The following is a 14,732-nucleotide window of genomic DNA, read 5'->3' as shown; positions in this document are numbered from 1 at the left end:
TTTCCTGTGAAGTTTCTTGTTTTTCAAAATACACAACATACTTTTTTTGTTTCTTCATGAGGATCCAGTGACAGACACGGCACTGCAATATAGCAATGGGAGAACCAGCTGAACTGTTGCAGCTGCCACCCTTGTCCTCTAGACTAGCGCTGCAATGGTGTAGACTGACACAGCAGTGGCCACAGGTTTAGCTTTTCTCAGTACAGTACCAACAATGCAGAACACCTCTGCACGTTTGGTAGTAATTCTGTGGGTGTAACTGGCATCATAAGGGTTTTGCAAGACCAAAGTTCTCTAGCACAGACAAGCGTAGACATATAAAGCTCCCTCAGCTCTGGTCAATGTCAGGGAAAATTCAGAGCACTCCAAGCCTCACAGAAATAGCACCTGGCAGGATCGTGCCCATAGTGCGCGTTCACAGCAATTACACCAACATTTTAACAATATCGTCATAGTTATAAATGAAAGTGACAATAGCCCCTTGGTTTCTGCATTTTCCCCTCCCTTTTTCTGTCTTGTCTGTTAAGGTCTTCAGGTAAGGGACTATTTTTGTCTATTGCCTAGCATAACAGGGTTATGAACAAAGCTGATACTAAATGTAATACATGTTGTTAATTATTAATAATTATTAACAGTATTAATAATATCTACATTAAACAGATCCAAGTATTTAAACAAAGAACTGTGACCATTCCAAAGGACGAACTAATTTTCTAGTGTCTCAATAATCTACTAATAAGGGGTCTAATTATTAATTAAGAGTGAAATTCACTCCTGTGCAGAGCACCAACACAAGGCCAATGCACCATATAAATCCCTCTTAAATCCTATTAAGGGTTTAAGGGATTAGTGGGACTTAAGTGATGCACAGACCTTTCCATTTCACTTTAAGTGCTTAAGAAACAAAATGCACCACAAGTACTGAGCCATGTGACTAATACAATTCTGTGGAATGCTGGCACTTCGCAGAATGCTTCTGCCACATAGAAGTGATGGCGGCCATCAGCAGGAAAGTAGTATATCATATTCTTTCACTGACTATGTAACAACAACTTACCAATGGCCCATCCCATGCACTTCAAGTAAACATAGTCTAATGTTAATCCTACACATGACCATGACACATTGCCAAAGCTGAGTGACAACGGCACAACAAAAGGCTGCATAACCGAAGAACTGAAGTTGATGGCAGAGACAATCAACAGCTCAACAGGGCAGTATGCTACACATATGTGACATAGGATAGCCATAGACATCTAGGGTATAGTGTGATCGAGAAGGCTTAAAGCCAAGCCCCTTTCAAGTACTTGAGAAGTGTGGGAATCTCCTTACTAATTACAGTGCGTTATTACTTTTATAAGTATGTAAAACATAGCTATAGTTCACACCAACATGCGCTTGTGTATATATACATGCAAGTGCACTCACACAAATACGGTGATCAGACAATTGCAGAATGTGTTTTTATTTGAGAATTTAGATGTGATCTGGGAGAGACCTTTAAATCAAAACTAAATATTTAAGCAGTATTGTTTTTCTAACTGTTTTTACTGAAATATGTATCTTAGAAATGAAATAAGTTTCAATATCAGCCAGAAATATTTAATAAGCTGCGAGATAGGAAAATATAGTATTAAAATAGTAAAAAGTTTTGATTCTTTACAGTTAATTTTTTTTAAATCTAATTGGGACCAACTGGCCTCATTGCTTCTTATAAACTTTGCAATATATATTGTGAAAAAGAAATAAAAATGAACAGATGTTTCTCCTTAAAGAAGTCAGACAAAGATTTTTCTTACACAATAAATCAGCTGCTAGTGGATTTCCAGGACACTGCTCCAGGCAAACTGTTTAGGTATGGCTTAAAAACCTGATTTACCTCTGTATGTATCCAAAACTGGTAAAGGAGATTAAACTGGAGATGAACAGCATATACTGATGGAGGAATAAAAAGAGCCATAGGCAAGTAGAAAACCTGAAATATGAGAGAGAAAATATACATGTGTTTATGATTCAAAATTTTTCATATATTGTAAATACTTTCAATTATATATCATGTGAGATCTCAAAGGACTTTATAAACATTAATTGAACCTTACAACACCTCTTGTGAGATATATATTATAGAAAAATAATAGATAGTAATAATTACTATTATACTACTACTAAGAGTAGTAAAGGGAGATACAAAAAGTTTACATAAATGACTTGTCAAAGGTCACACAACAAGCAAGTGGCAGTGGCAGTAAGAGAATCCAGGACTTCTGACTCCAAAATTCTTATTCTGATCACTAGACAATACTCCTATAAGCATATATTTGACAATAACTACTATATTTTCCTGACTCTAACGATGATAAAAATGTGCTATAACTAAAACAGCTGTCATGCTTCTAGTATTTGCTGATCTTAAATATCCCATTCTCTTTGTCATACTGCCTTGAAATAACTTGCCTACCTAGGAAAGATACTACTGTCATACATGGAGAATAATATCATGTTAGTTTTCACATTAGGTATTAGGTTGAATTGAATTAGGTATTCAAATGGCTCTTTAAATAACGTCATTAAGTGAGAACTCTGGGACCCTCACATCCAAAAAAAGTTCAGTCTTCCTTCCTTGCAAATAAGATTTAACTCACTGGTTTTTTCACTTGACATAGTATGAAACAACAGACAGGTGGAGTAAGGGCTAGGGAGAGAAGTTTTTCTAGACAAAATAAAATCCAGGAGATGTGTCTCAGAAAAAATGGGGGAATGGATAAGTGCATAGGTGAGAGACTTTTGGTGGCAAAACAGAAAGGCTCCCTATGCATAGATTCCAAAGTCAAAAGGGACCATTGTGATCATCTAGTTTAACATGAATAACTCAGGCTATAGAACTTCCCTGAAATAAGTCCTAGAGCATATCTGTGACCTAAGAACCTCTTAATGCTAACTGGCAGGGGGTGCAGAGGAGTCGGATATGTACATTCTAATTCATCAAAGAATGTCATGTGAGGTCTCATATAAAATCCAGTGTCACACTCATCATCAAAATCATTGTGAAACACATGTATGGATGTTGTGTAAGGAATTATGTGTATATACTGAAAATATGTTCTTAAAGTCTCTGTCAAGGTAATAGTTATCAGTAAAGGTGAAAAAACAGGTTTTCTGTCAGGAAAGAGATGGTTAGCCATTTAAGTGTTTACACATTAATTAAGTATCCTCTCATTCACAGTGGGTCTCCTATCCCTAGTCTTAAATTAATGAAAATAAAGGGTTTGAAGACTTCAGAAAGAAACGAACAGAAAGAGAAAAGCAGAGGGAGGGAGTGAGGGAGAACCCTATCCGGAGGTGTACATCACAGGCTTGTTTGAGTATATTTAGGGGGACAGAGGAGTCACCCTAGCACCTTCCACTGAGGAAGTAAAAGGCCAGTGAATTTGCTTCATGAAAAAGGGCCTCAACCAGGCTTGGCTGAAAATGCTGGAGAACTTTGGGTGAAATAAGTTTCTTTAGACAAGATAGTAAATTGTTAGTTAAGTTTAGTCTCTAGAAAGCGTGTTGTGAATTTATTTTGTATTTCTTTGGAAATAAACTTATTCTTGTTTTATATATGAATATATCTAGGTGCTGTGGTGTTAAATAAAGTGATGGTCCTGAGCTGAATCTTGCAAGCTGGTGTGTACTGTGCCTTTGGGAACAGCAGGTGCCTGGTAATTTTGAGAGTGTTCAGTGGAAGTGCTGGACATTACAGGGAATGCTCCAAGTATTCAGGGCTTGGTTTGTGTCTATCGCTACCTGTATAGAGAGAATGAAGCCAGTGGAGGCATAGAATGTAGTGCCTGGGATGCCAAAGACCGGGAGATTCAGGGAGCTGACCCACAGCAAGCACAGACAAGATGGCTTCACACTAAGTGCAGGTGGGCAAGATCCAAACTTGATTTTAAAGGTGCTAGTGACAGAGAATCCAACACAATTCTTTGTAAATTATCCCAATGGTAGATCACCCTCACTGTTAAAAATCTGAACCGTGCAATATGTAGAACTGGCAAAGTCCATTGTCAGACTCCTGTAAGCCATTTTACAAAACTCATGGATGGAGCACCACAAGAAGCAGCTGATAGAGGTAGTAAGAATCTTGAACTCAGACTGTCTTGGTACTGTCAAGTTAAAGAAAGTATTTATATAGCGTTCAATATCTAAGGAGTTAATTTCCAACGGGAAATAAATAGACTAAAAGGCGTCTGTTTTGCACATAGCTGACACAATAAGGTCCTTCTAAAAACACAGACTTCCTTCAACTAGAGCAATAAATACAAAGGCCACATCTGATGGTTCTCCATTGCTTTGTTTCATTGCTCCTCCAAGCAACAGAAATGTTTCTACTTTGTTAGTTATTATGTGCACTCATGTAAGCAGCCTCATGTTATGTTTCTGCATAATTAAACCATAGAATGGTTAGAACATCAGGAAAAAAGACAATCTGCAATTTTATTATAATCACTCTGATCCTCAAAGGCTGAGATTTTGGCACAAATGTTTTATTAAATGAAAACAAAATGAAAATATTTAATTGTAAAACAGAGTAGAATTAATATCCATAGTTCCACTGTTTGGGTCTTTCTGAATACATAACCTTGTGTTTGCAAAACACCATGCACTTTTTCCCAAGTTTCATAGTAGCAGCCGTGTTAAGTCTGTATTCGCAAAAAGAAAAGTAGTACTTGTGGCACCTTAGAGACTAACAAATTTATTAGAGCGTAAGCTTTCGTGAGCTACAGCTTACTTATCCGATGAAGTGAGCTGTAGCTCACGAAAGCTTATGCTCTAATAAATTTGTTAGTCTCTAAGGTGCCACAAGTACTCCTTTTCTTTTTCCCAAGTAACTTTCTCTCTTTCATTGATTTTTTTGAACTGTTTACTTCATGCACTTTTAAGAACCCATTTCCTTATAAATAAATAAAAGTGGGCTAGAGGTGGCATTTTTACAGAGGAGTTGGATTCTTTGGGACATGTTCTGTAATATTTCACATTCCATGCAAGAGGTTACACAAGGTATAAAGCAGCACAGAATTATTGCCTTTTTTACATGGAACTTCTCAAAAGACACCTTATGCAAAGGTCACGGGAGGAGCAGCATGCAGGCAAGGTTTTGGTGAGCCCAGTGCAATGACACTGGTGCAATCAACTGTATTATTCTCATGACATGTTTAATTATCTCCTTTTACCTGAAGGTAGCATGGGTAATTTAATGGTATTTATAGATGATGTGGAAAGGAATTAAGAATCATCTTCATATTTATGAGTCTACTCTGAACCCCCTCTGTGACGAATATATGGATTTCTGTTGTAAGTAGTGAGCTAGGAAAGATCTTTCTATAAATCTATAGGTCAATTTAAGATTGACAACACAGCACGTTTTGTATGCTACTTTGCAATTTAAGCTGTATCCAGTAAAGAATGTTTTTGTAAGGGTCACCTGTAGAAGTGTCTGATGTGGGGAGGGGTGAAAACTCCCAAACAGAAGAAACAGAGTTTCTAACAGTTCCTAAAATCTGTGCTTCTGCCATAGGCCCTGGACCATTTTTCCAGGTCTTCTTCTCAGCGCAAGCCTCAAGACCACTCTCTCAGCCTAAGAAGAGATCTGCTTCTTTACTTCGAACCCACTGGACTAACACAAATGTTTCCTACACACATGACAAAGTTATAGGCATTTGATTCAAAGTTCAAGAATATGTTTCACACCACTGCTTGCACTTAAAGCATGTCTTTCTCTTCTCTTTCCCTTCATATCTTTTCAGTCAGCCTGCACACAACCCACACAATACACTCAACCCAGATTAATATACAGATTTATCTTATAATGTTTAACTTAAAACACATACAGAGCTGGCAGCAGAACAGTCCCACAATCCCACATTATCCACCACAACATTCTCACAAGCCTCTTCATATGCTTCAACAAAATGAGATGTCAAACTGCCTTCAATTGCATAAGCTCAGAGACATCAGATATCACTTAGAGACTAACAATAACCTTTCACTCGATTATGTTTAAAGGCAAACACACACACACACGATTCTTCCTCATGTAGGCAGTTCAGAAAATGGTAGTTCTTTAAGAATTAGCATGGGGTTCCTGAGCATGGGTATTTACAAAACGTGTGTTCAAGTGATGGCTATGCTTCAGAAAGAGATAATTTTCACCCTTGCTTTTACACAATCTAGACCAGTGGTCTCCAAAATGGGGTGCACGCAAGACCATCCCTGGGGTGAGCGGCAGGAGGAGCGCTGCTGAAGGAGCGCTACCAGCATGGCGGCAGCAGCTCTCCCGGACTTTTGATTTGCCGGCAGCATGCCAGCGGCAGCTCAGCTCTCCCCGCTCCATCTTCGGTGGCACGCCAGCAGCAGCTCTTCATTTTTTTTTTTTTTTTGCTTCCCTAGAGCTGGCCCTGGGGGTGCGTGATCCAAAAACTTTGGCGACCACAGATCTAGACAATTCCACCTACAAGACAAACATTAAATCTCTATTTGCTTTTCTCAGATGTGAAAGAGCAATGCACACCATGATGTTAACTAGTTCTATTCTAGTCTATGTAGCTTTCTATATCACATGCATCACTGTGGTATCCGACTGCCTGCCAGTAGTGCATTAAGCAACTTGACAATGCATTTGTCACTTATTGTTTGTCCTCCCATCCTCTCCCCAGAGGGAGAAGCCTGCATAGTAATGGAGTGTCTTGTTTTGGTAGGGTGTAGGGTTTTTTTGTTTTTTTTTAAATATAAATATACCTATTGCTATATGTTTACGTAAAAGAAGGCAAGCAAGGATCATTACTTCTTAGTTTGATTTCCCATGGCTCCAGGCTAATATACCTTGTAATTTGGTTTGAAAGCTGGTGCCAGCATCGACCTTGGGACTGTCTACAGCACCCCATCCAGTCCTTTCACAGGCAATTCTCCCACTGGTCCCAGTTAAGAACAGAAGAACATAACAACAGCAATATGGGCTCAGACCAAAGGTCCATCTAACCCAGTATCATGTCTTCCAACAGTGGCCAATGCCAGGTGCCCCAGAGGGAATGAACAGAACAGGTAGTCATCAAGGGATCCATCTCCTTTCACCCATTCCCAGCTTCTGGCAGAGAGAGGTTATGGACACCATCCCTGCCCATCCTGGCTAATAGCGATTGATGGACCTATCCTCCATGAATTTATCTAGTTCTTTTTTGAACCCTGTTATAGTCTTGGCATTCACAACTCCTCTGGCGAAGAGTTCCACAGGTTGACAGAGTGTTGTGTGAAGAGATACTTCCTTTTGTTTGTTTTAAACCTGCTGCCTATTAATTGCATTTGGTGGTCCCCAGTTTTTGCGTTATGAGAAGGATAACACTTCCTTATTTACTTTCTCCACACCAGTTATGATTTTATAGACCTCTATTATATCCCCCCTTAGTTGTCTCTTTTCCATGCTGAAAAGTCCAAGTCTTATTAATCTCTCCTTGTACGGCAGCCATTCCTTACCCCCAAACATTTTTTGCCCTTTTCTGCACCTTTTCCAATTTCAATATATATTTTTTGGATGGGGCGACCACATCTGCACGCAGTATTCAAGATGTGGGTGTACCATGGATTTATATAGAGGCCATGTGATATTTTCTGTCCTATTATCTATCGCTTTCTTAATGATTCCCAACATTCTGTTTGCTCTTTTGACTGCCGCTGCACATTGAGTGGATATTTTAAGAGAACTATTCACAATGACTCCAAGATCTCTTTCTTGAGTGGTAACAGATAATTTAGGCCCCATCATTTTATATGTATAGTTGGGATTATGTTTTCCAATGTGCATTACTTTGCATTCATCAACACTGAATATCATCTGCCATTTTGTTGCCCAGTCACCCAGTTTTGAGAGATCCTTTAGTAGCTCTTTGCAGTCTGCCTGGGACTTAACTATCTTGAGTAGTTTTGTATCGTCTGCAAATTTTGCAACTGTTTCCCTCTTTTCCCAGATCATTTATGAATATGTTGAATAGTACTGGTCCCAGTACAGACCCTTGGGGGACACCACTATTTACCTCTCACCATTCTGAAAGCTGATCATTTATCCTACCCTTTGTTTCCTATCTTTTAACCAGTTACTGATTCCAGAGAGGACCTTGTCTCTTACCCCATAACAGCTTACTTTGCTTAAGAGCCTTTGGTAAGGGACCTTGTCAAAGTTTTCTGAAAATCTAAATATACTATACTCACTGGAGTATACCTACTTGTCCACATGCTTGTTGACCCCCTCAAAGAATTCTAATAGATTGGTGAGGCATGATTTTCCTTTACAAAAAACATGTTGACTATTGCCCAATAAGTTAAGTTCATCTATGTGTCTGACAATTTTGTTCTTTATTATAGTTTCACACAGTTTGCCCAGCACTGAAGTCAGACTTACCAGGGTCACCTCTGGAGCCCTCTTTAAAAATTGGTGTCACATTAGCTATCCTCCAGTCATTTGGTTCAGAAGCTGATTTAAATGATAGATTACTGACTACAGTTAGTAGTCCTGCAATTTCACATTTGAGTTCCTTCAGAACTCTTGGGTGAATACCATCTTGTCCTGGTGACTTATTACTGTTTAGTTTATCAATTTGTTCCCAAACCCCCTCTAATGACACCTCAATCTGGGACAGTTCCTCAGATTTGTCACCTAAAAAGAATGGCTCAGGTTTGGGAATATCCCTCACATCCTCAACCATGAAGACCGATGCAAAGAATTCATTTAGTTTCTCTACAATGGCCTTATTGTCCTTGAGTGCTTCTTTAGCATTTGGATCATCCAGTGGCCATATTGGTTGTTTAGTAGGCTTCCTGCTACTGATATAGTTAAAAAATTTTTTGCTATTACTTTTTGAGTCTTTGGCTACCTGTACTTCAAATTCTCTTTTGGCCTTCCTAATTGTATTTTTACACTTAATTTGCCAAAGTTTATGCTCCTTTCTATTTTCCTCAGTAGGATTTAACTTCCATTTTTAAAGGATGTCTTTTTGCCTCTCAATGCTTCTTTTAATTTGTTGTTTAGCCATGGTGGCTCTTTTCTGGTTCTCTTACTATGTTTTTTTTAATTTGGGGTATACATTTAAGTTGAGTCTCTATTATGGTGTCTTTAAAAAGTTTCCATGCAGCTTGCAGGGGTCTGACTTTTGGTGCTGTAGCTTTTAATTTCTGTTTAACTAACCTCCTCATTTTTGTGTAGTTTCCCTTTCTGACATTAAATGCTATAGTGCTGGGCTCCTGTGGTGTTTTGCCACCTGCCACAGCGATGCTAAATTTAATTATATTATGGTCACTATTACCAAGCGGTCCAGCCATATTCACCTCTTGGACCTGATCCTGTACTCCACTTAGAACTAAATCAAGAATTGCCTCTCCTCTTGTGGGTTCCAAGACCAGCTGCCCCAAGAAGGAATCATTTAAGGTGTCAAGAAACTTTCTCTCTGCATCCCATCCTGAGGTGATATGTACCCAGTCAATATGGGGAAAGTTGAAATCCCCTATTATTACTGAGTTTTTTATTTTAATAGCCTTTCTAAACTCCCTGAGCATTTCACAGTCACGATCACCATCCTAGTCAGGTGGTTGGTAATATATCCCTACTGCTATACTCTTCTTATTCGAGCATGGAATTACTATCCATAGAGATTCTATGGTACAATTTGGTTCATTTAAGATTTTTACTTCATTTGATTCTATGCTTTCTTTCACATATAATGCCACTCCCGCACCAACACATCCTGTTCTGTCCTTCTGATATATTTTGTACTGTAGTATTGCTCTGTACCATTGATTATCCTCATCCCACCAAGTTTCTGTGATGCCTATTATATCAATAGCCTCACTTAATACAAGGCACTCTAGTTCACCCATCTTATTATATAGACTTCTAGCACTGGTATATAAGCACTTTAAAAACTTGTCACTTTTTAGTGGTCTCCCATTACATGATGTAATTGAATGAGACTTTTTTCATTTGAATGTTTCTCATCAGATCCTACCAGTATTTTATCTTCCATGCTCTCCTCCTTACTAAGACATAGAGAATCTCCAATAGTAGATCCTCCCCAAGGATCCTCTCTCTGTCCGAACCACGTGTTCCTCCGTACCTGTCAGCTTTCCCCATGCCTTCATTTATCTCAGCATAGATCCAGAGTAAGTCCATTATCTTCACTGCTGTTACTCCGTGTCTATGCTGGCATTATGAAGAAGAATATGTTTCATGGTGTTTAGAAAGTTATGATGTGTGAAAGCCTGGGACTATAATTGTCCTCTTCAAAGTTGTCTTTATTTCTCCTTTTCACACATCTCAATGAGAGTGTGAGCATACCTATTTTTGATTCACATAATCCTCAGGATGCCTCAAATTACCTTTCTGCGCTGTGCTTTTCTGTGTCTAACATTTTCTTGACTTATATTTTGTTTTCCTTCAGACAAAATTAAATAGCTGTGATTTTAAATAGCAGTGATTTTTAATAAAGTTCAATTATATTATTGCATTTTGCATAACTTACCCAAGAAGAGTATCTCTGCAGTGCAGATTGTCTCAGTGCTGTGGATAAGTTATAAGCTTCAGAACTATGATGTACTTGGTGTGCTGCCCACAATATATTAACCTCTGCAAAACACATAATTTCTAATGAAGCACGAAAGAAAGAACATTCATCTCTCATGACTTTTTTTTAACCTATAAGCAAGTGATTTCAAAATTTACACTTTGCTATTTGATCATAATATGGCAGTTAATAAAAACTCACCTTCAGAGCTGAATTTAGAGGTGATGAAGAGAATGGTGTAGGTTAAACATTGGTAAGTGGACACAAGTGGTAGTAATCTACTTGCTGAGGGAGCAGAAGAATGGGGTTACAAAAAAAAGCAGAAGGCTTTAAGAGAATGTGAGATGAAGGGTCAGGGGATGGCAGCCTTGATTAAATTATGCTTCCACTAGGAATTTTGCCATTGACTTCAAAGGGACAGAATTTGGTGTGCATTCATTTGTTTTGCATTTGTGTGCTCATGTACCATACTTCAGGTTTCCTTCAGACTTGGATATTGAAAATGTTTTAGTGCTTGATGAGTTAAGAAACAATTTAAATAGTAGCTGTTAAAAGGCTTTCTGGAACACTTCAGTCTTCAAGCCCACCTGGAAACTCACACCATAAGGACATGACCATTGTCTGCCTATTAACAAGAAATGGAAAAACGAAGCATTCAGATATTACTGTCTGAGAACTTTGGATTCAGTCAAAAGATAGTGACTGGGGCACTGTTTTATGGTGAGGTTTGGGTGAGGCTAGTGTAGGTCACATGCCCCAAAGGCATAACACTTTTGATTTGCTGCATGTTTCAGAGCAATATAGAGAAACACTAACTGTTTACAGAGTAGCAATGGGCCATCTTGATTATCACTACAAAAGTTTTTTTTTCTCCTGCTGATAATAGCTCATCTTAATTAATTAGCCTCTTACTCCACCTTTTCATATTCCCTGTAGATATATATATCTTCTTACTATATGTTCCATTCTATGCATCCGATGAAGTGGGCTGTAGCCCAAAAGCTTATGCTCAAATAAATTTGTTAGTCTCTGAGGTGCCACAAGTACTCCTGTTCTTTTTACTAACTGTTTACCAAGGCATTTTTTTCTTTAAGTGCCACTCTAGGTGACCTTGTTGCGATGAAACTTTGAAAATCTAAAGATGTTTGGACAGTCTTAAGTGGGAGGTTATCAAGCAGAAAGGAAAACCAAAATCTTTCATGGCCATCAGATGTATAGCAAGAGGCTGTGAGGAAGGTCTTAATTACACTATAATGAGAAGGTAGGTGGTTAATGCAGCCCCATAAGGTGCCTTTTTAGCTTGCAACTAAATTAAAGGTCACATTTGTTTAAAGGGGTGAAATTTACATAAAGTCTCAGCTGATACAGAATTTGAAAACTGATTGGCTGACAGCCAGTTAAACCCACCCCACTAATGGCAATGTTTCACTGGAACAATTAGGAAACTGCCTTTGGCAGATATTGGGATCCCATGCACAAGCATGATTTTACAAATGTGTATTCAAATGCTTTGAAATTATCTAGTGCCAAAACTATGTCAAATGGTTCAGGACTGATGATTAACACATAGTTGTAAAGTAAAAGGATGCCAAATCAAACACCTTAATGAATCTCAAGATGTCTTCATCATTTCAAGGGACTAGAGAAATAACAGAGTGCCTTGTACACTAAAAATTACAATTTCTGTATCTAATGAACTGTGACAAGTTAGTAATTTATAAGGCAACTTCATCATTTCTGATTGTCCTCCACGTCTTTGAAAATCCTTATGATAGCTGTCTTGAAACTATAATTTAAACTATCACAAAAAAGAGGTAACACTCAATCTGAGAAACCTTTATTCCTTAAATGTCTCCTCTCCTGAAGTAACAAGTGTGCAATCTATTTAACATTTGTCATCTTTTTTTTTTTGTGGGTCGGTGCGGGGGGAAGAGACATCTTAATGCACGCTGCCTTAATGAACTCACTAGGAGATGAATTATTCAGGTGAGCTTCAATACTGTGTAATAATTTGTATTTGAAATGCTTCCCAAGACCTTGACAGAAGCTAAATGAGTGAACAAAGAATCTAAAAAGGTGGAGGTTAAAAACCTGTCGTCTTAGTTGTTTTAAAAGCATTTACTTCCTATCACAAACTGTGTGTAACACAAGCCTTCACTCAATGAAGTACAGCTGTACAAACAAGGTACAGTAACTGGATCTTCCTTATTTCCCTCAGTCATTTTTCAGCATTGTGAAAAGTTCAAGGAAGGGAATCTGTGTTGATTTTTACAGTCTACATTCATTCTGGTTAAGGTCAAATGGTTTTCAAAACTAATTACTAAAATGACATTTTATTAACAGAGTTTAACATTTAAAAAGCCTCTTAATCTAATGAGCAGGCTAACTGCACGTTAAAAATCTTCTCAAATGTGAGACGATCGATTTGGAAGATTAGTAAGTTGGAAATACAATAGAGCAGTATTAGAAAAAAACAAACAATACTGCCATGAGTAATTCAGTCTAAGAATATTTTCTGATCTTAATGGAGTACAACATAAAATCTTTGATCCTGCTCTCACTGAAGTTAATGGAAAAAACTCACCTTGAATTCACTGGGAGCAAGAGCTACCGTGACTAGACATCCTGATAATATCGGGATCATCCCGATATTAGGGGCTTTGTCTTATATACGCAAGTATTCCCGCCCATGGCATCCTTGAAAAAAAAGTGTCCCTATTTTTAACACTTTCTATCTAGTCACAATAGCAAAGGGCAGAGCCAATAATCTGAAATGAATTTTATCCTGTTTTAGCTGAATAAACTGACCACCACTAATATTCATGCTATTTTTTTTTATCTGAAGCAGTTTAACATTACTGTCCCCATGTGTATTGCAACAGATCTGGGTTTATAAAATTATCCAAAAGATCAAGCTTGGAATTATCAGAATTTTTTTAACAGTATTTTTTTTCAAATGTCACCTTTAACAGCAACAATTAGCTTTTACCTATAAAAGAGTCAAAATCTGTCATTTACGCTTTCCCAAACTATTACAGTGAAATTGGAGGAGATGCAAAAATATGACAGAACGAATAATTTCCATGAAATCGCAACATTTATTATGGTTTTGCAATCTGTTTTCATTTTGGGAAATAGTGCCAAACAACTTATTTTGCTCGAGTATAGGCCTGATAAAGGAGAGTTTCGCCTAAGGACTGCAGGATTTGGCCTCAAAATTGAAGAAGAAAAAAAGGAAAAAAACATTAATATTTTCTGTCTTGTCTGCACTGATAACTGGTAGCCAAGTGGGGGAATGCTTCATTTTAAAGACAAGGCATTATTCTGCAATAATGATCTGAAACTCCCCTTGCATTTAACTGAAGTTTTTATCCTGCTCTGCAGAATTGCATCTTCTGTAATACAGCAGGAAAGACCAGTAATGAAAGAATAAATAGCAGCATTTACACTAACAAGAGTTTATAACTGTAACTAAGAAGCCTGAATCTAGGCATCAATCTATTGTTATTATTATACAATATCCAGCTACAAATAATACGCTGTAAAATACAAATATGTCTCAAAGACCGACCAAGGAAAATAACTTATTGTTCACTAATCAGTAGCATCAGGAACAGAAATTGAAGTGTCTCAGAAAAGCTTACGTGGCAATATTTTTAAATTTCCATGAATCAAAGAGAAGACAAATTACTGATGAAAATATAATTGTAAAACACAGTCTTTCCCCCTTCCTTAGGGTAAAAAGTAGACGTGCACCCAATGCCTATTTTTAAAAGAACAGATAATAAAAAAGATGGCCAAAATCTGTACCAACCCTCTCCATTCCCATTCCCCAAAATAACCAAGGAAAGTATGCACTTATGGAATTTGAGGTGCTAGCTATATAAAGCTTCAACAAAACACAGTTTCATTTTTTCTTAGTCATGCATGATTAACAACTGTGCTGAAAAATTTAATTGAGCAGAACACAATAAACTTAGAAATAGGTATCAGAACAATGGTTATGATTTAAAGTATTATATGCAACAGTTGATGGATAATGTCTCAAAAAAAACCCAACCCTAAAATCTACTTATGAAGGGCCAAATCCAGAGGTCTGCTCAGGAAAACTCCCACTGAATTCAGTGGCTCCAACTCCCAGGT

General features: G+C 37.7%; 1 protein-coding gene across 2 annotated transcripts in view; it reads right to left on the bottom strand.

Annotated features, from left to right (window-relative positions):
- AGMO (alkylglycerol monooxygenase) overlaps nucleotides 1-14,732 on the bottom strand; it is a 285,522-nt gene that overhangs the window by 165,982 nt on the left and 104,808 nt on the right. For both annotated transcript variants that reach the window (XM_038390693.2, XM_043509230.1), the window contains exons 4-5: nucleotides 10,548-10,651; nucleotides 1,880-1,975 (exon numbers count right to left, since the gene is read on the bottom strand). In XM_038390693.2, the coding sequence (XP_038246621.1) occupies nucleotides 1,880-1,975; nucleotides 10,548-10,651 (200 nt within the window). The remainder of the gene's footprint in view (nucleotides 1-1,879; nucleotides 1,976-10,547; nucleotides 10,652-14,732) is intronic.

The sequence above is a fragment of the Dermochelys coriacea genome, chromosome 2 (assembly GCF_009764565.3).
Source record: "Dermochelys coriacea isolate rDerCor1 chromosome 2, rDerCor1.pri.v4, whole genome shotgun sequence".
Classification (NCBI taxonomy): Eukaryota; Metazoa; Chordata; order Testudines; family Dermochelyidae; genus Dermochelys; species Dermochelys coriacea.
This window is presented reverse-complemented; position numbering and strand designations above follow the sequence as displayed.